This window comes from Anser anser (assembly GCF_964211835.1).
Source record: "Anser anser genome assembly, chromosome: 27".
Classification (NCBI taxonomy): domain Eukaryota; kingdom Metazoa; phylum Chordata; class Aves; order Anseriformes; family Anatidae; genus Anser; species Anser anser.
The window spans coordinates 6,184,638-6,205,538 of NC_139748.1; the positions used below are offsets into that span (position 1 = coordinate 6,184,638).

General features: G+C 68.4%; 2 protein-coding genes across 9 annotated transcripts; one reads left to right on the forward strand and one right to left on the reverse strand.

Annotated features, from left to right (window-relative positions):
* The first annotated feature begins 241 nt into the window (after positions 1-241).
* On the forward strand, positions 242-5,234 carry SMPD2 (sphingomyelin phosphodiesterase 2). 3 transcript variants are annotated; one of them, XM_083812381.1, is made up of 11 exons: positions 242-307; positions 1,940-2,044; positions 2,513-2,609; positions 2,697-2,773; positions 3,004-3,097; positions 3,191-3,280; positions 3,544-3,626; positions 3,726-3,858; positions 3,970-4,074; positions 4,144-4,300; positions 4,516-5,234. In XM_083812381.1, exons 2-11 carry the CDS (start codon positions 1,995-1,997, stop codon positions 4,857-4,859), a joined length of 1,230 nt encoding a protein of 409 aa, XP_083668507.1. In that variant the 5' UTR covers positions 242-307; positions 1,940-1,994; the 3' UTR covers positions 4,860-5,234. The 3 variants fall into 3 exon arrangements, with proteins under 3 accessions (XP_083668507.1, XP_083668506.1, XP_083668508.1); XM_083812380.1 differs by lacking the exon at positions 242-307 and adding an exon at positions 1,221-1,347 and having other exon boundaries at positions 1,390-2,044; XM_083812382.1 differs by lacking the exons at positions 242-307; positions 3,544-3,626 and having other exon boundaries at positions 1,232-2,044.
* Positions 5,222-20,838, reverse strand: MICAL1 (microtubule associated monooxygenase, calponin and LIM domain containing 1). Of its 6 annotated transcripts, none has more exons than XM_083812352.1 (26): positions 19,819-20,838; positions 15,885-16,178; positions 14,975-15,203; positions 14,512-14,790; positions 13,611-13,818; positions 13,402-13,518; positions 13,008-13,262; positions 12,655-12,755; positions 12,289-12,546; positions 11,709-11,824; positions 11,450-11,576; positions 11,031-11,103; positions 10,422-10,572; positions 10,165-10,352; positions 9,949-10,058; positions 9,814-9,864; positions 9,637-9,714; positions 9,117-9,285; positions 8,939-9,021; positions 8,368-8,836; positions 8,172-8,263; positions 7,974-8,069; positions 7,276-7,369; positions 7,095-7,194; positions 6,939-7,012; positions 5,222-6,847 (listed from the first exon to the last, which is right to left on the reverse strand). In XM_083812352.1, exons 4-26 carry the CDS (start codon positions 14,770-14,772, stop codon positions 6,717-6,719), a joined length of 3,402 nt encoding a protein of 1,133 aa, XP_083668478.1. In that variant the 5' UTR covers positions 14,773-14,790; positions 14,975-15,203; positions 15,885-16,178; positions 19,819-20,838; the 3' UTR covers positions 5,222-6,716. The 6 variants fall into 6 exon arrangements, with proteins under 6 accessions (XP_083668478.1, XP_083668479.1, XP_083668477.1 ...); XM_083812353.1 differs by lacking the exon at positions 19,819-20,838 and adding an exon at positions 19,120-19,783 and having other exon boundaries at positions 15,885-16,174; XM_083812351.1 differs by lacking the exon at positions 19,819-20,838 and adding an exon at positions 19,120-19,783.
* Positions 20,839-20,901: the final 63 nt, after the last annotated feature.

Genomic DNA, 20,901 nt, shown 5'->3' on the forward strand with positions numbered 1-20,901 from the left:
ACGCTCCGGCACTTCCCTTTTCGCGCACCAAACCGCCCCCCCCGCCACCCCCGGGATTTATTTCTACCGGGTGCCTGCCGGGGGGGGGGGAGGGACCCCCGGACCCCGGGTGCGGGACCCCGCTGCCCCCAGCCCCGGGCCGGCCGCGGAGAGGGGGTCTCGGGGCTGACCCCCCCCTCCCCCCCCCCCTTGCCCCGGGGCCCGGCCCCTCCCCGCCGCCCCGCCCCGGCCGCTTCCTTCCCTCCCTCCCCTTCCCGCGGCGCTGCCCGCCGGGACTCGTAGTCCCTCGGCTGCCGGCCCCGGCCAGGTCCGGTCCCGAGCTGCGCTCCCCGGCCCCGCTCCGCACCCCCGCCTGTTGCTCCGCGCCCCGCGCCCGGCTCCGCGCCCGGCTCCCGGTTCCACTCCCGGTTCCACTCCCGGTTCCACTCCCGGTTCCGCGCCCCCCCCCCGTTGCTCCGCACCCCGCTCCCGGCTCCGCACCCAGCTCCCGGTTCCACTCCCGGTTCCACTCCCGGTTCCACTCCCGGCTCCGCTCCCAGCTCCGCGCCCCGCACCCGGCTCCGCGCCCTGCTTCCCAGGCTCCGCGCTCCCCCTGTTGCTCCTCGCCCCGCTCCCGGCTCCGCGCCCCATTCCCAGCTCCGCTCCCAGCTCCGCACCCCGCTCCCGGCTCCGCACCCAGCTCCCGGTTCCACTCCCGGTTCCACTCCCGGTTCCACGCCCCGCTCCCGGCTCCGCACCCGGCTCCGCGCCCTGCTTCCCAGGCTCCGCGCCCCCCCTGTTGCTCCTCGCCCTGCTCCCGGCTCCGCGCCCCATTCCCAGCTCCGCTCCCAGCTCCGCACCCCGCTCCCGGCTCCGCACCCAGCTCCCGGTTCCACTCCCGGTTCCACTCCCGGCTCCGCTCCCAGCTCCGCGCCCCGCACCCGGCTCCGCGCCCTGCTTCCAAGGCTCCGCGCCCCCCCTGTTGCTCCTCGCCCCGCTCCCGGCTCCGCGCCCCATTCCCAGCTCCGCTCCCAGCTCCGCACCCCCTTCCCGGCTCCGCACCCGGCTCCGCGCCCCCCCTCCCGTTGCTCCGCGCCCTGCTCCGCGCCCCATTCCCAGCTCCGCACCCCGGCCCTTCTGCCCCCCCCCCCCCCCGCGAAGCAGAACTCCCCCCCCCCCCCGGCTGGGGATGGCCCTTGGGGGGGCTGGGGATGGTCCTGGGGGGGCTCAGCCCCGCGGCAGGCACCGGGCCAGGAGCACGGAGGTGCTGCTCTCACCTTGCTGGAGGCTTCGTGGGGAGCTTTCGGCCAGGGAAGGGCAAAGCAGAGCCGTGGCCAAGGGGTCCCGTGGGGGCCCCACTCGGGACAGGTCGTGGCCATGGGGGTCCCGTGGGGGCCCCACTCGGGACAGGTCGTGGCCATGGGGTCCCGTGGCAGCCCCCTCGGGACGGGCGGTTGGAGCGCTCACATCCAGCTGTGTCCCCGGGTTTGCTTTTTGCACTTTTAAAAACTCCCCGGGAGGTGAGCGCTGGAGGAGCGAGGCCGGGTCCGGTTCAGGGTCCGGGTCCTGGAGATAGGAGCAGGGGGGGTGGCGGGGGGGCCCTGCCTCGCAGCTGTGCTTTGAGGCAGGGTTAAAGCGTGCGCAGCGAGAACCTCTCAGGAACAGAGGGGCTGGGTGCCTGCACCCCTCCCCTGGCCCACCAGTGCCCACGCTGTCCCCATCCTCAGGATGGAGAAGTCACCTGGGCGGTTTGGGCAGGCAGGTCGCTTTTTTTTGGGGGGTGTGGGGGGGTGAATCTGGGGTTCAGGATGGGCCCAGCGGATGGGAGCGGGGAGAAGGGTGTGGGTGAGGCTGGGCACCCCGTCTGCTCCTCCCTTTGCCTTTGCCTCGGCCCCTCCGCCACCGCAGCGCGGCTTCCCCGGCTCTTGGGGCGCCGTCACCCCAAGGCTGCTCCCTGCAGGACCCCCCCCTCTGCCCGGTGCCGCCCGCCAGCCCCGGCCGAGCCCCGCTGAGCGATGGAGGGGGACCCCGCGCTGCGGCTCCGCGTCTTCGACCTCAACTGCTGGTGAGTCCAGAGTCCGACGGGGCTGCGGGGATGGAGACGGGGACAGCCACCCCAGGGGATGGGGGCCTTGCCATGGGGCTACCTTCCTGCCCCCTTTATTTTGGGTTCGCACCGCTCTCTCAGCCCCGAAAGGTCGCAAGGTGCTCAGCTGGGCAGTGCCCCTTGTCCCCGCTCCCCACCTGCACTCCCCCTTCTCCCACCAGGGAAGGGCCCCCCATTTGCACCCCATCTGTGCGTGGGTTTCCTTGACTTGCAGGCAGGAAAATCTGTCCCCAAACAGGCTCCCTGCTCGCCCCTCTTGTCCCCATGTCCCCACGTGGCCCTTTCCCCCTGCCCTCCCCTTCCCCCCCAGCTGCACCCTGCCCCGTATCATTACCGGCGCCCTCTCCCCCCCTCATTCTGGCTCCCCACGTGCCCCAAACCCACCGCCGTCCCCCCGAGCTGTCACCGCCCGCCCCTCTCCATCAGGGCCATCCGCTACCTGAGCAAGCGGCGCCCGGAGCGCATCCGGCTCATCGGGGACAGGCTGTGCCAGGAGGGCTTCGACCTGGTGCTCCTGCAGGAGGTGAGGCCACGCGTGAGCCGAGCGCGCCCGGTCTCAGCCCCGTAAGCCCAGGGGCGCCCGTCCTCCGCCCGTGCCGCTGTCCTGCAGGTATGGAGCGAGCGGGACTACGGCGACCTGAAGGCGAAGCTGGGAGGCTGCTGCCCCTTCTCCCATTATTTCCGCAGGTGAGAGGGGCCACGCTGCTCCCCCATTTCCCCCCCTCCCCCCCGGGGTGTCCCCAGGGCTGTGCCGGGGGGGTTTTGCCCCGTGGAGAGACCACCGTGCGGGTGCTGTCGGTCTCCTGGCCCCACGGCACCAGGGAGCACGGTGCGTGGGGACGCACGGCAGACCCAGGGCTGGAGGGAGGGAGATCTGGGGGGGGCCACACGCTCACTGTGCCCCCCCTGTCCCACAGCGGTGTCATCGGCAGCGGGCTCTGCATCTTCTCCAAGTTCCCCATCCTGGACACGCTGCTCTACCAGTACTCGCTCAACGGTTACCCCTACATGGTGAGTGGGGTGGGGGCACGCGGCACCCCCCCCCCCCCCGGGGACCCCCACGGAGCCGCGCCAGCCCCCACCTCTCCCCTTCCCCTCCTCCAGCTCCAGCACGGGGACTGGTTCTGCGGCAAGTCCGTGGGGCTCGCCGTCATTAAGATCTCCGGGATCGTCTTCAACGTCTACGTCACCCACGTGAGCACCTCGGCGTGGCGGGGACACGAGTGGCCACGCGCCGCCTTTGCTGTCCCCTCGCTGTAGCAACTGCATGGGGTGGGGGGGCTGCGTCCCGGGCTGTGCAATGGGGTGAGGGTCCTTTTGATGGGGCCAGCCAGCAGCCACGGGACCCGAGAGACCCCCCCCCAAAGGGGCCGGGTGGGTTGCAGGGAGCCCCGGAGCAGCGGAGGAGCTGCAGGGGGAGGTCGTGGCCACTTTGCCCCCCCCCCTGCTTTTTGCAGCTGCACGCTGAGTACTGCCGGGAGAAGGACGCCTACCTGCCGCACCGCGTGGTGCAAGCCTGGGAGCTGCTGCAATTCATCCGGTGGGCGGCCACGGACTGTGGCTAGGGGGGGGGTACTGGGGGGGTCCCAGTTTTCCCCGTGCTGTGGCAGGGGAGGCTGAGCCGGTCCCGTCCCTACAGACACACGTCGAAGGCGGCCGACGTGGTGCTGCTGGGAGGGGACCTGAACATGCACCCCCAAGACGTGGGCATCCGGCTGCTGCGCTGCTGGACGGGGCTGCGGGACGCCTTCACCGAGACCAAGCGCTTCGAGGTGAGCGGCACGGGCTGAGCGGGGGGGCTCGAGGGACGCCCCCGTGCGCTGCCTGCCCCCCAGCGGGGTCCGTGGCCCTGCCGGGACGTGGCACGCGGTGCTTGCTCCCAGGGCTGCGAGGACGGCTGCACCCTGATCCCCAACAACCGCTTCACCGTCAAGTCGGAGCTGCAGCCCTTCCCGCTGGGCATCCGCATCGACTACATCCTCTACAAGGTGATGGGGGGGCCGGGATGGGGGTTTACGGAGAGGGACACATCCTGACCCCGCCGTGTCCCTGCCCAGGCTGGCTCCAGCTTCACGGTGAAGTGCGAGGAGCTGCAGACCACCACGGGGACGGCCCCGGGCACGGACATCCCCTACTCGGACCACGAGGCCGTGATGGCGACGCTGCACGTCCAGAGGACGGGGCAGGCAGCGGGTGTCACCCCCGGCACAGCTGGTAAGGAGGGGGGGACACCACCAGCACCCCCGTTTTATTGGGGATCCTGGTGAACAACCGACCAGCTTCAAGACAGGATATTTTGGGGATGCTTCCTCTTCCCGGGACGTCCCCTTTTGGGGAGGGAGCTGGCAGAGGGGCGCAGGGATGGGGAGAAAAAGGGTAGGGAGCGGGATGCCGCCCCCGCTGACCCCACACCCCCCTTGTCCCCGCAGTGCCGGCGCTGGTGGAGGTGCTGAGCGAGGCGCGGACCGAGGTGCGCGTGGGGCTGCTGGCGGCGCGGCGGCAGCGCTACTCCTCGGGCAGGATGGCCCTGCTGGCCCTGCTGCTGCTGCTGCTGCAGGCCGCGGCCGCGCTGGGCGCCCTGGCGGGGCTGGCGGACGGGCAGCCCTTCCCCAAGCTTTCCTTCGCCCTGCTGGCCTTCCTCGCCCTCGGCGTCCTCCTCCTCGCCACCGGCCTCCACCTCTTCCACACCATCGAGGTGAAGATGCTGCAGGGCACCGAGGAGCAGATGCGGATGGCGCTGGGGGTGCTGCAGGAGCGCCCCGGCCGCTCCTGACCGGGGCTGGGGGGTTCCCCCCCCGCCCCATCCCGACCCGGCTCGGGCCCTTTTTCTCCCTGACTTCGGGTTTTTGGTGAGCAGTGCTGCGGCAGGCTCGGTAGCGCAGGTTCCACAGCCGCCTTTTGGGGTGGAATTAAGGTTTTGGGACAAAACGTTTGCCCCCGTGGGAACCATGACGGAGGCAGGTTTTAATTATCTTTTTTAATATGCCCTTTCTGCCTGGGTGGACACCCCGGGGTGGCCAGGGGGGTGCGAGCACCTCGGCCTCCCCCTGCCTGGGGCAGCCCCAGGGGCTTCCCATGAGAGCTTTGGGCCACCCCGGCAGCCAGATTTGACTCAGAGAGAAAATAAAGGCGGTGTTTTAGCCCTAGGGCCGCATCTGGGAGGCTTTATTCGAAGGGAGGGAGGTTGCAGCAGGGCCAAAGGAAATGCAGCCGGGAAGGCGTGGGGGCACGGGAGGAACGGTTGGGCGAGGGCGGCCACGGAGGAGCCCGCGCCCAGCACCCCCGTGGCTTGCCCAGCACAGCCGGGGACTGCCATAAGCACCATGTCACCAGGGGGGGACAGCCCTGCAGCACCTGGCGACTCCTTAAAGGTCCGAGAGATCAGTGCAAAGGTCACTTTGGCATCGGCAAGCAGGAAGAACCCCAAAGGGGCAAGGGGGAAACAGCCACCGGCGGCTCTTGTCCTCTGTGTCACACGCACGTGGTGCCAGCCCTGGGCAAAATCCACCGGGAGAGCTGCTGGTTAAATGTCCCCGTCCCCCTAAGCCTCACGTGGAGGTTTGTGACCCTGGTTTCCTGCAGGGGACGGGGACTGCGGCACCCAGAAGCAGAGCTGCAGAGCTGTGCGCTCAGCCCGCTCTGGCCATTGCAGGTCCCACTTGTAGAGCCAGATGGGTCGGGCTGGGATGGATGTCCCGAGCTGGGATGGATGTTCCAGGTTGGGATGGATGTCCTGAGCTAGGATGGATGTCCTGGCTTGAGATGGATGTCCCAGGTTGGGATGGATGTCCCAAGCTGGGATGGATGTCCCGGGTTGGGATGGATGTCCCAAGCTGGGATGGATGTCCCGGGTTGGGATGGATGTGCCGGGTTGAGATGGAAATGCCAGATTGGGATGGATGTCCTGGGTTGGGATGGATGTCCTGGGATGGGATGGGTCTCCTCTGGTGGCTTCCCGGGGCTACTCCCGATGCTGCCCCTACACACCTGGCATCTCCGCTGAGCTCTCCCCGTGGTGGCCGTGGTCACATCCTCACTGCCAGGAGCGAAGTCCTTTGGGGCCCGGGAGGGCCGAGGCACGGGGCAGGCTGGGTGCTGCTGGGGACCCCTCACCCGCCGGGACCAGGCGCAGCCTGTCCCGAAGAAGACAGCAGCACAGCTCGAGCACGAGGGGCTCTGCAGGACCAAAAGCTTCCCATGCCGCCGGTTGGGTCTGGGCAGCGTCCTCCTCGAAGGGGTCACAGCTGTGGGATCTCCAGCGCCGGGCGAGACCCCAATAACCCATGCGTTTTGGTTTTTTTCTCCTCTAGCAAGCTCTGTGCAGAGCCACTGCAGCCCACGCGTTTCACGCCCCCTGCAAATTTCGTTTTCAAGCAAGCACAAGGCAAAGGCGATCCAGCCACGCGTGGGGGACGCCCTCTCCGCACCCCAGAGCTGGGGGGGTGCTCCTCGGTGCCACCCCCGCGTGCATCCACCGGCGGGTCTGGCCCCTCCGCAGCAGCTTTTGGCAAGCGGGGACCTGGCTTTGCCACGGCAGCAGCTGCCCGCGAGGCAGCTCAGGGTGGTGGTCGGCCGGGGGGGGGGAAATCTGCTCACACCCCCTCCCCCGGGAGGAACGGGGGGGGGTCCGTCAGGCGTGCAGCTCGCTGAGCCGCTTCTCCTCCTGCATCTGGATGAGGGCGTTGCGCTTGTTCACCACGTCCAGCAGCTGCGCCAGGATCTCCTTCTCGGCCACGCAGTCTTCGGCTGTCTTCAGGGCTTCTGCGGGAGCAGGGGGCTGTAGTGGGGCCGGGGGGCGGGGGGTCCCAAGCCAAGCCTGGCCCCGCTCCCCCCATCCCGCACGGCTGCTTACCCTCCTTTTCCATGTACCAGCGCAGCTGCTGGTCGAGCTGCCACTGCTGCTCCTCCAGCTTCAGCTCCTGCACCCTGCGGGGAGGGAAGGGGGGGGTTCTGGGCATGGGGTCGGGGATTTCGGGGGGGTCCCAGGCAGCCTCTCCCCCAGCCTTACGCAATCATGAGGTCCGACTCCTCGGACATCAGGCTGTTCTTCTTCTGCACCAGGTACAGCAGCTGGTTCATCCACTGCGTCTTCTGGTCGGCCGGGCTGCCTGTGGGGCGGCGGGGGGGGGATGAGTAGGGTGCAGACCCCCAACCTTGGGCACCACGGGGCCCCGGCGCCCTGTCCTTACCTCCTTCATCCCGGAGGAACTTCTCCAGCTTGATGCCCTGCTGCTCCAGCTCGCGGAAGGTCACCTCGATCTCCTCCAGCCGCCTCTGGATGGCCTGCGAAGGGGAGGGCAGCGCTCAGACGTGGGCCAGAGCATCCCGGTGTATGGGGTGGGGTGGGATGGGATGGGGATAGGGATAGGGATGGGGATGGGGATGGGGATGGGGATGGGGATGGGGATGGGGATGGGATGGGATGGGATGGGGATGGGGATGGGATGGGATGGGATGGGATGGGGATGGGATGGGATGGGATGGGATGGGATGGGATGGGATGGGGATGGGATGGGGATGGGATGGGATGGGGATGGGATGGGGATGGGATGGGGATGGGGATGGGGATGGGGATGGGGATGGGGATGGGATGGGATGGGGATGGGATGGGGATGGGATGGGGATGGGGATGGGGATGGGGATGGGATGGGGATGGGGATGGGATGGGGATGGGGATGGGATGGGGATGGGGATGGGGATGGGATGGGGGTGGGGATGGGATGGGGATGGGGGTGGGGATGGGATGGGGGTGGGATGGGGATGGGGATGGAATGGGGATGGGATGGGGATGGGGATGGGGATGGGATGGGGATGGATTGGGGATGGGGATGGGGATGGGGATGGGATGGGGATGGATTGGGGATCTGGCTCAGCCCATCAGGGCTACCTGGGCTTTGCAGAACCGCTTCATCTGTGCCTCCCGCACCCGGCGGGGCAGCGTGCGCTTGCAGGTGGCGTACTTCACGTCCCCGAGGATCGGGCACTGTAAAGGGACGCAGGGGTCAGGCAGGGCCGGCCCCCGACAGCTCGGCATCAGACCGGTGAGAGCCCAGTGGGGTCACCGCCGTTTGGGGACAGCACTCACAGACTCGCCCGTGGTGCCCAGGTCCAGGCCTTCCTTCTCCTCTGCCTCCTCCTCCTCCTCCTCCTCTTCCTCGCTGTCACTCTCCTCTGAATCTGCACCCCCGCCAAAAAAAAAGAGCTGTTTCAGGCCGCCCAGCAGCAGTGGGGCATGGCAGGGCGCAGGAGGGCCCCGGAGATCCCAGCAGGCAGCCACCCACCTTCCTCCATGTCCACCTCGTGGTCCTCCTCCTCCTCGTCCTCCTCCCAGGCACCCAGCCCCGGCCACAGGGCAGGCATGGCCTCGGGCGCCGCTTGCAGCCGCAGCCGGGCCGGCTTCGGGGGCGCCTCGGCCTCCGCATCTCCGGTGAGGCTCAGCGTGGACAGGCTGAGCTTCTCCAGGGGCGAGAGGACGATCTTCCTCCTGCCTCCTCCCTCCTCAGCCTCCTCCACCTCCCGTCGGGGCTCTGCGCCGGGACCCTCGTCCTCCTCCGGGACGTCGTCCGGCCCCGAGGGCGGCAGCTCCTGCTCCTCCACCTCGCCGGTGCTTGCAGCATCCTCCTCTGCCCCGGGTTCTTCCTCCGGTTCCGGAGTTGCCGGCGGGGACTGCGGGGACCCGAGCACCTCCTCGCCCTCAGGGGACGCACAGGGGCTCCCAGCGTCCGAAAATGTTTGGTTGGCATTGACATCCTAGGGCAAAGCCAGGGGTGATGCACCGTGGGGCCAGAATGAGCACCCCCCTCTGATCTTTTTGGGGCCAGATTTCATCGTCAGGGATTTACAGCTACTTACCCCATCGGGCAACACCGGGGGCTCACTGGGCGGCATATCCATACCGGGGGCGTTGGGGTAGTGAAGCAAGCAGTAAAAATGACCTGGAGCGGGGGCGCGAGCATGTGACGAGTGAGCGGAGAGATTGCAGAGCAGAAAGCCACCCATCCCCAGCACCCCGTCCCCAAGCCCTGCTCACCGTCCTCCTCGTGGAAGGCGTAGTCGCCCAGGCGCAGCGTGGCCCCGCACTGCCAGCACTGGAAGCAGCCGCGGTGGAAGAAGCGTCCCTCGGCGCTGGCCCGCTCCAGGATGTAGACGCGCCGGCCGCAGAAGTAGCAGGCGTCGCTGCTCTCCCTGCGGGCCGGCGGCTGCGGGGGGAGAGGGAGGGTTGCGGGGGCACGGGGTGGTGGCACCCACCCAGCCTCGGGGCTTTGCGGGTGCTGGGGAGGGGGGCATGGGGCTTTGCCCCCTCCCTCTGCCTCGCCGAGCTGCTCGCTGCTGGCACCACGGAGGGAGTGGCAGGTCTCGGCTCCCGAAAACCAGTTGGGTCAGGAAATTCGCTGGGAGGAGCCGCCAGCCCGTGGGCATCCGCTTGCGCAGCCCCGGTCCCAGCCCTTGGCTTGGCCTCGTGTGCCAAGTGTGGAGCCGCCGTGCTGCCACCCCCCCCCCCAACCCCGTGCCCACCCGGGTCCCCTCCCCAGGGCAAAGCAAGGACCAACCTGCCCGGGGTCCGTGGTGGCGGCTGGTGGCAGGCTGTGGTCACCATCCAGAGCCTCTCCGTCCAGCGCCGCGTCCACCTAAGAGCAGGCCAAGGTGGGGGGGCATCAGCACCCTTTGTCCCCCCCCGTGGGTTGCACCCTCCGGAGCATCCTTCGTGGTGCACGGTGCGGACCCACCTCGGCGTCCCTGTGGCTCTTTTTGGCCTCGGGGTCCTTCTGGGCGCTCTCCTGCCGACATAAACGGGGGGCTCGGAGCTGGGGGGCACGGCCGTGGGGTGCCACGAGGGGCTGGGTGGCGGTGGGGGTGCTCACCTGGGCACGTTTGTGGGTCAGGGTGCGGCTCTTCTGCAGCTTGCTGAGGAAGAGGATGGCGCCCTTCGTGCCGCGGGGGGACAGCGGCTTCTTGCTGACCTCCTCCAGCGCTGCGCAGAGGGGACGTGCTGGGGATGCACCCTGACAGCGGGCAGCACCCAGCCGGCCCCCTGGGGGCTCAGGGTGGGATAAATCCCCCCCCCCCAAATCCCGCACCTGGAGAAGGCTTGAAGGCTTCGTAGAACTGGCTGAGGTAGGTGATGAGCCCCAGGCGGTCGGGCTCCGCCATCGAGGCCATTTCGGTGCTGGAGAGGACGGGTTGGATGCCCAGCTCCTGCTCCGCCGTGTCCAGCATCATCTGGTGGAGCCCGACGGGATCCTGCGGGTCCACGGTGTGGAAATCCCTGCGGGGAGGGTGGGCGCCGTGACGGGGGGGCTCCGCGGGGCGGGGGTCCTGGGGGCCGGGCACTCACACCAGGTCGGGGCGGAAGCGGTGGACGAGGGCGCAGAGGGCCAAGCCGCTGGTCCAGGAGGTGGTGAAGTCGGTCACCTCCACGCCGCGGTACCCGGCCGTGCTGGCCTGGCACCACCGCAGCAGCTCCTCGTAGGCGTCTCCGGAGACAGCTGGGGAGGCAGCACACGCGTCCCCATCCCACCCTGGGGGACACCCCCTCCACAAAGCCCCCCCCTTCCCCCCTAACTTTAAATACAGCCCCCCCAGGGACCACCACCCCCCCCTGCAACCTCCCCACCGCAAAGCTCAAGGAAGGGGTTGATAAAGCACCCGTCGATATTTCATGGCTCAGCACCAGAAGGAAGGGGACAACCCCTGCTGCTGTCGGAGATGGCAGCGGGGGGGCCGTGTCCCCACGGGGGTAGAGGGGACGGAAAGCAGCGGTGCCACCAGGATGGAGACGCTGGAGGTGCTGGGAGGAGCGCAGCGGCCGCCTGGAAGCCAGCCAGGGTTCCAGCGCGAGAGGAGGAGGATGGGGAGGGGAATCAGGGCAGGAGCCGCTCCGCCGTGGGCTGCCACGGGGGTCCTGGTGGCGGGGAGGGGCTGGGGCAGGACCGTTCGCTCCTACCGGTGCTGAGCCGGTTGTCTCTCCTCTTCTTGTGGTCCACCTCCACCATGCCCACGAGGTAGAGGTCCCGGACCTGCCAGCGGGGACACGCAGGTCACCAACCGCACCGAGCCCTTGGCACCGTGCCGGGAGCTGGCCCTGGTGAGGGGGACACCCAGACCCCCCCCCCCCGCTACCAGCACCTCCCCAGCACCACCTGCATTCCCAGTGGGAAGTGCGTTACGCTCCCTGGGGACCTACAGCCTCAGCCTGACACCCCTGGGGGAGAGGGAACCTTGCAAACCGGTGTCACCCGGTGTCACCCGGCCCTCGGTGGGGGCTAAGCAGGATGGCCGCTCTCCTCCGTGCCCGAGCGGGGCTGGGAAACGGAGAGCTGGGGCTCTGCACCCCAAAACCCCCTAAAGCTCGGGGCCGGGTACCTGGTTGGCTTTGATGGCGTGCAGGTTGATGTTGGGGTAGCGCGTGGCCGGGTCGATGCTGTACTGGCTGATGTTCTTGTTGGTGTTGTCCGGGGAGGTTTGCGAAAGGTGCTGGTAGATGCTTTCCCTGGGCGTGGGGGAACAGCGCTGGGTGCCACCGCGGGGACACGGCCCCTTTTTGGCCACCCCACCACCGAGGACACAGAAATCCCGGTTTGGGATCAGCCCAGCGGGACGGGGCGGGGGGGTGGGCTCTCACCTCTCGGCCAGCACCTCCAGCGGGGGGGTCCCGGCCGCCCACCGCCGCACCATCCACGCCGCATCAAAGGCGGCCAGGAAGCCCCTGGCCACGCCGGTGCCCAGCGGCCAGAAGGGCTGCGGAGAAAAAGGCGAGAGAGGGACGGGGCTGGAGCCGCGCGGCCGGTCGGGGCGGCTGGGAGGAGGCGCGGAGCTGCCGGGCTTGGCCGGAGATGAAAGCGGGGAGAGACAGCGAGACGCGCGGGGAGCGGACGGACAGACGTCTCCTCCCCAGCCCCACGGCTGCAGCCAGACGCTGCCGCCGATGCAGTCACGTCTGGGGAGGAGCCGGGCTGCTCCTCCAACCCCGAACATCTCCGGTGGGGATGCAGAAGGGACGACCCCCCCCCCATCCCCACCAAAGCATCCCGCTACCGGGGGAATGCTTTGGGGACGCAGCCCCAGATCCTTCCATTACTGGGGAGCGTGCCCGTGGGGGACGAGGTGCCGGGGCGAGAAGCACTCGGGGATGGGGAACACGCCGCAATAAACGCATCGGGCAGCCCTTGCTGGGAGAGGGGAAACCGAGGCACGGCCCTCACCTCCACCAAGCAGTCGCCCACCAGCCCGAGCAGCAGGCGCGCCCCGTTGTGCTCCCGCACCAGCGCCGCGTTCTCGGAGCGCGTCATGCAGGTGAAGTCGAACATGTCGACGTCCGGCAGGGCCCGGTGGTTGAGGGCGAACTCCAGCTCGGGCAGGCGGTAGTTGGTGGAGAAGTTGGCGGCTTCCTTGGCGTAGCTGAGGAGGGCGTCCCGGTTCACGTTCTCGTCGGACAGGAGGCTCTCGATGTCCGGTTTGTCCTGCGGGGATGGGGACGGGGTGAACGCGGTCAGGCTGCGGGCGGTGGCGTTTGTCCCCCCAGCCCAGGGGGACAGGCAGCTCCTGGGGCCGGATCCTGCCCGCCTCACCTGCAGGATCACCCCCTTCTTGAGCAGGCTCTGCTTCTTGGCCGTCATGACGAAATAGTGAGTGTCGTCCTTGTAGTAGACGATGTTTTCCAGGTCGATACCTGGCGATGGGGAAGGGGCTGAGCCGAGCCGTGTGGGGCCACCAAACGTCCCCTGCGTGGGGGCACCGTGCGGGGACGCTCATCCCACCCCGGGGGGGGGACATTCAGGGCTGAGACCCAGGTTACACCGGGGGATAAATGGGAGGCACCCTATGGGGACACGCATCCCACCCCAGGATGGGCATCCCAGTTGCACCGGGGGATAAACGGGAACCCCCCCAGGCCCTCCGTCGCCGCTCGGGGACCGCCGACCTGTTTTGTTGTAGAGGTTTTGGAAGAACTTCTGGTTGTAGATCCGCGCCACGCCGCTGATCTCCGACACCTCCACCTCAGCCCGGCTGTTGCGGTTGACGAAGTTGGTGGTGATGCCGATGGCCACCTTCCCCCGCGTCTCCTTCCGCTTGAACCCTTCGGGGACGAACTTGCCGCCGCCGGCCGAGATGAGGACGTCGAACTCGTAGTGGCTGAGGGGAGAGGAGCTGGGCTGCAGCACAGCCCGCCAGCCGCCTGCGGAGAGCGGGGAGGGGGGTCACGGCGTGGGGCTGGGCTGGGGTGGGCACCATTTGCGCCTCGTCCCCTCCCCGAAGGGCTCAGAGCCACCGCCGCAGCCCTGTCTTGGTCCCCGGGGACGCCGCCGGTGCCTTACCCTGGCCGTCCCCCTTGCTGGCGGGGGGCAGGAGGTCCTTGAACTGCACGTTGATGTGCACCTCCACGCCCAGCAGCAGGGCCACCTTCAGCAGGATGAGCTGGAGCTGACGGATGCCTGCGAGGGGACAGGGGGCACCAGGAGCTGCACCCACATCCGCGTGTCCCCCGCCCCGGTCCCCGGGGTGAGCACCCCAGCACCCGACTCACTGATGTGATCCAGGGTGCCGGTGCAGAAGCGCCCGTAAAACTTCTTGGCGCCCAGCGCCCGCAGGTCGTGGATGGTGAAGGGCCAGAGGTGCAGGACGTTGTTGCGGGAGAAGGCGTCGCGCTTCTCCAGCAGCACCACGCGGGCGCCCAGCAGCGCCAGCTCGATGGCCGCCCGCAGCCCGCAGGGGCCAGCCCCCACCACCAGGCACTGCGGAGGGGACGGGCGGCGGGGTGGGGGCGAGTCCTCCCCGCGACCACCGGGGGGGGGGGGCAAATCTTGGGGCTCAGCATCTCCCCTCACCCCCTCCTAGGGCAGGATCCGGCCCTCCCCGTTCCCCTCTTCCTTGCTCCCTGCAAAGCGGGGGCCCTGCGGGGTGACCCCCCCCTCCTCCCCCGGCTGAACCTTGCCTTTGCGCGGTGGCAAATTGCAGCGGCAGCAATTAAATGCTGGCCGAGATAAGGCACCCACGCTTCCCCTCCGCAGCAGATGGGGAACGGGGAAATTCTCGCCAGCATCGGGCTCTGAAGTTTGAAGTCCCGCCAGCCGGGAGGTGACAGGGCACCAGCAGCGGGGACAAAAGCTGTCAGCCCTGGGAAAGGGGGCAGAAGGGGAGTCCCCAGCCCCAGGGGGACACCCGATGCTGGCTCCCTAAGGGCTCGGTACGTCCCCCTGACCCTTTGTAGCCCCCGTGGGACTGTCCCTGGGGTGGGGACAGGAGGGATGTGGCTGACCGGGTGGCGCCTCACGCCACGGAGGGGCAGCAGGGCTAATTAACAACCCCAGCAGCATCCCAAAGGGCACATCCCCCACCCCCAGGGACGTCCCAGCAGATGCCCTCACCCTGGGGACACAGCACAGGGCACGGAGGGACCCAAACCCACACCCCACGGCCACCGGTACCTTGGTGTTGGCGCAGGCCGTGCCTTGGTCGTAGTCCTTGTGCCCGGCTTTCTTATCCAGCTTGCTCCACAGGGCCTTGGCGTTCCAGTAGTTGAGGCCAGCCTTGAGGCCGTGGTAGAGCTGCAGCCCGCTGCCCTGCAGCCCCAGCTGCCGGCACAGCTCCCCGAAGCAGCTCAGCACCTCCCGGCACTGCCCGGCCCGCAGGAAGCTCTCGAACAGGGCATGGGCCGGGTTGGCCGGCTCGCCGTCCGGCACGCTCATCCCGCCTCAGCTGGCAGCCTGGTGGGACAGCAGGGATAAGTGGGGACAGCAGGGACAAGGAGGGACAAGCAGGGACAGCAGGGACAAGCAGGGACAGCAGGGACAAGCAGGGACAAGCGGGGACAGCAGGGACAAGCGGGGACAGCAGGGACGAGCGGGGGACCCCCCTGAGCCCCCATCCTTCCCGGGGATGCTGCAGGACCTGGTGTCTCGGCGCGAGGTTTCCCAGGGGGGGCTGCAGCCGTCGCGGACCCCGTGGCGATTTGGGTGACGCCGACGCTGAAATCTGTCCTCTTTCCAACGGCGTTTGGCTGAGCCTCCCCCGGGTGCTGCACCCAGCGAGCCGCGGTGTCACCCCGCTGCGGGTGACGTCAGGGGAGGGGACGGGGACGGCTGCGGGTGGCGAGCGGCTTCCTCTGCGCCGCGTGTACCTGCAGCGACCGAGAGCAGAGCGGGGAGGTTTGGAGCAAAGACGCCGCTTCCTTCCTCCTCGCGACGGGGCAGGCAAGGGGCCCCGGCTGCCAGGATAAACCGCGGGGCCCCAATTTAGCAGCTGCCCCCAAAAAACCAGCAAAACCCGGCCGCTCAGCACCCACGGGGCAGGAAGGAGCGGGGTGGGTTTTGCAAGCAGAGAGGGGAGATTTGCGCCCACCTCTGCCTCCGCTGCCCCAGCGGGGCGGAAGCTGCCAGCCTCGAGGCACACAGAGACGAGCAGGGAGGAAGCGACGGGGGGGAAATGAAAAATAAGAAAACCACAGCACCGATGGCCCCGGCAGTCATCTTCTCTGCGAGAGCCGGGGAGCAGAGCATCCCCCAAACCCTCCCCGTGCCCAGCATCTCCCCGTGCGCTCCCTGCAGCCGCCCAGCGCCCGGCGCCGTCCCCAAGCCCCGGTGCCACCGCGAGCCGAGCACCATCCCGTGCCACCTTGTCCTGGCACAGCCCGCAGCACGAAGCTTTGCCCTCTCCAGCCATCCCCGAACCCCGGGGCTGGGAAATCCTCGCCAAACCCCGGGGCTGGGAAAACCTCCCCAGCCCCGCACGGCAGCCGGCGAAGGCAGCGAGGAGGAGCAGCCCGGTGAAAAGTCTCGCCCAGGAGCCGCCGCGCTCCTACCTTTGAACCATTGAGCTTTGCCCTCACGCAGAGCTCCCCGAAGGCAGCGGCCGGCCCCACGGCTCCACAGCGAGGTGCCGGAGGGGGGGAAGGACGCCGCAGGGGGAAGGACGCCGCAGCCGAGCCGCGCTGCCTTCGGCGGGGCAGGGAGAGGCGTTTCGGTGCTGGAGAGCCCGAATTCCAGCTGGTTTTCAAGCCCGGTCTCCTTCCGACGGTGCCTCAGAGGACGCAAAGTGATTGTGCACCTCCCGAGCATCACAAACAGGAAACCTCAGCATTTTAACCTCTTCCTGCCTGGGCAGACACAAGGACGAAGCAGCCAGCTGGGCTGGAGCAGGTGCCCACGGGTCCCCAGGGTGGTGGCGCGGGGACGAAGGGCACGAGCCACGCGTTCGTGGCACCGGGGGCAGATTTCTGAGCACCCTCCGCGTGGTGCCAGGGGGAAAAAAGGAGCAGAGAAGCCAGGGGAAACTGAGGCAGCGCTGCCAACCTGACCGGAGCAGGCAGGCACGCCAGCCCACAGCTTCCTTCCCTCCTCCACCCCGGGAGGCTGCTCCGGGCACTGCGGCTTTTCCCCAGGGAGCTCACGCTGCCGCAGACACGCAGCACCCCGGGGCAGCGGGGCAGGACGGGGGCCATAAAGCACCCACGCTGGGAGCACCCCTTCCATCCCCAGCCCTCGGTTCCCCCCCCCCCGGGACGGGAGCTCCCCGTGCCAGGGAACTTTTCCAGCCCCGGCGCGTTGGGCTCGGCGAGGAAGCTCGGAGGAGGCAGAACAACAAGCCTCGTGTTACACCGAGTTTCCTACGGAAGCGATGCTCGGGCTGGCACTCCGCGTCCCCTCTGGCATGCCTGAACCCCCCCACGATAATTTCAAGCAAGGGCAGAAACCTCCCCGGATACCCGGCTCCTGCAGATCTGCTGCAAATAAAGAGCCTGCAGCCCACAGGGGCTGGTGCCAGCGGGGAAGGGGGGGCACGGTGCTGAGCCGGGCTGCCCCCCCCCAGCTCTGCTCTCCCCACGCCCCAGCGTGACTGCTTTTTTTGCATTTCTGCCTTTAAAACCGCCCCGGCGAGGCAGAGGGAGGAGGTGGGGGTTGCAGCCAGCCCTGACTCAGCTCGCGGTGGCTCCGGTCGGGGCGGCTGCAGAAACGCAGCCCTCGGGGACGTCACCCGGGGCTGGGGCACGCAGAGCAACCCCACAGCAGGGATGCCCCGTTTCGCTTACGGGGTCACCCCCCCACACACACACACACACCTTGTCCTTGCCTGCTAGGAAAAGGCAGGGAAGCTGTCGTGGGGTTTCTGGGCTGCCAGCAAACACACGTGTCCTCCAGGCACATGGAAAGAGGGTGGGAAAGGACACGGGTCTGCGGTGAGCTAATGCGGGCTGGGAGGGTTTCCAGCAGCAGCAGCAGCAGATTGCCTCGCAGCTGGGCCTCTCCCCTTGCTGGTGAGGGGGCTCCCAGCATGGACCGGGCTGCTCTGGGTCGGGGATCCAGCCCGGAGAGCCCAGGGGCCAGGCTGCTGAGCCCAGCCCGGACCTCGGGAAGGTCCTTCTGGGGTCTCCGGCTCGATCAGCGCCATGGGCAGGACGGAGCAGCCCTCGGGACCACCCGATGGGGCAGCCCCAAATCCTGTTTTCGGTGACTACCCCCCTTGCACTGCTGCTGGAAGGGCTAAAGGCAGCGGGCGGTGCTCTTCCCATCCTCATCACCGCGCTCAGGGGGAGCAGCGAGGCCACTGCCCCGGGAAGCGCCCTCCTCCCCGGCATGGCTCCGGGCACGGAGATGGCCCCAGCCAACGCCCAGAAGCCGGCCCTTATCTGGCCCGGCTTTAATCCTTGCAGGAAGGAGAAAAATCAGGCGGCCGCTCCGGTTGGAGCCGGGGAGCGTGTGTGTGTGGGCACGTCCTGGCCGAACCCTCGGCTTGTGGCAGCTCCGGGCTCTGCAGCAGTGCCCGAGCCCCCCTCATTCCCCAGGGCGCGGCTGCTGGGAGAAGGGCGAAGGACAGGGACAGACCTGTCACTGGTCCCAGCGAGGGGCTGGCTGCTGCAAAAAAACGAAAACCCTGGGAAGCTCATGCTGAAACCCCCCGGGTACCGAAATCCCCAGGGTACCAACCACGGGCAGGTCCCAGCTGCGGCTCCTGCGGCCACCGCCAGCAGAAGCGTGCCCTTCTCGGGGCATTTTGGCACCGTCCTTTGCAGGGGATCCCCGAAACCACAGCCCAGCCCCGTCAGAGGTCGCTCCAGGGTATCTCACCCCCCCCAGCCTCCGAGCTGCTCAGCGCCAAGGGCTCGCCTTCGTCCCCCCCGCTCAGCGCCACCCCCTTGGGGCGTGCAGGAAGAGCTGCCTCCCGCGGCCGAGTTTTGCTGCAGGAGGAAGTCTGCGAGCAGCCAGCCTTCGCGTCTCTTTCCTCCTCCCGCTCCTCCTTCATCTCCAGCCCCAGCTGTCCCCGCGGGACCACCAGTCTGACCGCGGCCAAGGGTACGGGGACAGCTCCGTCCCTCGCCTGACGCAGTTTTACACCAGCACGCTTCCGGGAAGCGCTTGGGCCGGGGCCGAGAATGGCTGCAGGCAAAAATAACTCAGCGCGGCCTCTGCTCCGGCCTCCTGCTGCTGGGGATGCTCTGCCACCAGAGCAGCAGCAGATGTGCCTGGGGGGGGACAGCGGGCTCGCAAGCCCCAAGGTCTCTGCACCCCAAAAAGCGGGGCTGGGGCAAAACAGTGGGTGGAGAGAGATGGAGAGGAGGCCAACAGAGCATCCTCCTGGGATGGGGGAAGCCCCTCTCCCTTTTCAAGGCTCTTCCTGCTCGGCACTGGGAGCACTGGTGCTACTGGGGAAGGGTCCAGGAGGAGGAGGGGGGCTGCTCCCTTTTCCCTCTGCCCCGCGGGGAGCAGAGCAGAGGGGCTGGCAGCGAGGACCGGGGGGACCCTGCTGCCCCTGGGGACACTCAGAGGGGCTTCAGGGAGACCCCTCACCTGTCCTGGGGGGGGACAAAGCGCTCCCACCGCCACCGAGCAGCCCCACACGGCACCCTGGGGAGCGCTGCTGGTGCACAGCGGGGCTGAGCACCCCCCCGGTGCGCGCCCCCACCCCAAAATCACCGCTCGGGGTCCGGCAGCGCGATGCTCCCAGGATGGGGTGCTGTCCGGGATGTCCCCTGGGAAGGGGGCAGCGGGGTGCTCCCCTCCCCACCCCGGGGATGCTCTGCCCGTCCCCTCCCCACTCACCTCCAGGGCTCGGCGCTCGGGGAAACTGAGGCACGGCGCGGGGCTGGGGCCAGGCAGGAAGGGGCTGCCCCTTTCCCTCCCCTCTCCTCCTGCTTCCCTGGCCTCTTCCTCCTCCTCCTCCTCCTCCTCCTCCCCACCGCGGGGACCGGGCTGCTGGAAGGCGGCGCTGGGAACAGCCCAGCCGGGGAGAGGAGGGGCAGGGCGGCCGCGGGGGCTGCCCGGCTTTGTGCTGCTGCTTTTTTTTTATTTATTTATTTATTTATTTATTTATTTATTAGCTGCAATTGTGGGTTTTGAGAGCAGCTGTGCAGGCTGCAGCGCCGGAGCTCCCTCCTCTTCCTCCTCCTCCTCCTCCTCCTCCCCAGCCTGGGGGTCCCAGCCCTGGGGGAAGGCCGGGGCAGGGATGCGCAGCACAACCCCTGCCGCGTTTTGACTTCTGGGCTGAGAAAGCAGCCTTTTGGCAAAGCAACAGAAAAGGTTCCGCCGGTGAAACGCACCGTTTCGCTTTCCGCCCCGTACTTCCCCCTCCACCCCCAGAAATAGAGCCCGGGAGCCAGGTCCCGCTCCGCGCAGGGCGGGGAGGCGCTCAGCCCCGTCCCCAAACGAGCCACCCGTGTCCCCGAGCGCTGCTGCTCTCGGGGAAACTTTGGGGACAAGGTTTCCGCCTTGGGTGAAGGATCCCAGGGGGGGTGACAGTACCTTGGGGCAGAGGATGGAACCGCTGGGTCACCGAAGGTTGCTCCTGGCCGGGTGTTTTGGGGGATTTTTCCGACGGTGGCCTCCTCGGGGTGCTTCTGGCCACTTGCCCCATACTGGGGCAAGCAGCTGGGCGAAGGGGCTCGCGGGCCGGTGACGCACGGTGACAACCTGCCACGAGGCTGCGGTGACTCAGGGACACGGGGCGAGCTGGCACACGGAGCCGGGGCTACGTCGGCAGCCCGTGAGTCACCCGCGGTGCTGCCTGAGGCCACGGGGACACGGGACGGCCGGCCCAACACCTCCATCCCTCCTCCCCGCAGCCCTTTGGGGTGTCCTCACGGGGGTCCTGGTGCAGGACCCTCACCCACAGCCCCCTCACAGCCAGGCTGGGGTGTTTCGAGCCCCCCAGCCCCGTGCAAATCCCCTGGGGTGCAAGCACGGCGGAGCACGACGGAGGCGCGAGAGGCCAGGGCGGACACGGAAATGGGGCGGCTGCGGGAAGCTGGGCACTTTTCCCAGGCACGGGAGCTGTCGGAAACAGCTCCCTCTGTTTGCAAGCCCTTCGTGGCGCTTACAAACACGGCTCGCCGCTAATCGGCTCCTTCCAGGCGCAGGTTTTTCCCCCCCGGGGGGACGGCTTGCTGGGAAGCAGCACTCGATTTTAATCACGGGGGCAGAAGAACCAGAGGCACAAATCGCCGGCTGCTCTGGAGGACCCCAGGAGTGCCCACGCCGGGGCTGGGGACAGGGACGGAGGTGGCGGCGGCCCCCAAAACGTGGGGAGGAGGAGAGCAGCATCAGCCCTTGGTGATGAGCGCCCCCAGGCAGCAGGGACCAAGGGTGTGCCACCGCAATGGCACGGCTGGGACGCAGATCTAATGCCAACCTGCTGGCCCCAGGCAGCCTGGTCTGTGTCCCCAAGGAAAAGGGGACACGCGGGCACATCCCCGTAGCCCTCCGTGTGCCTTGAGAACAAGGAAACTCCTGGCAGGGATGGGGGCTGCTGCGGCTCCCTGTGCCCTTCATGCCTACAAACTGGCTCCAACCCACCCTCAGCTCCTAGCACAGGGCATCGCCCCCTGC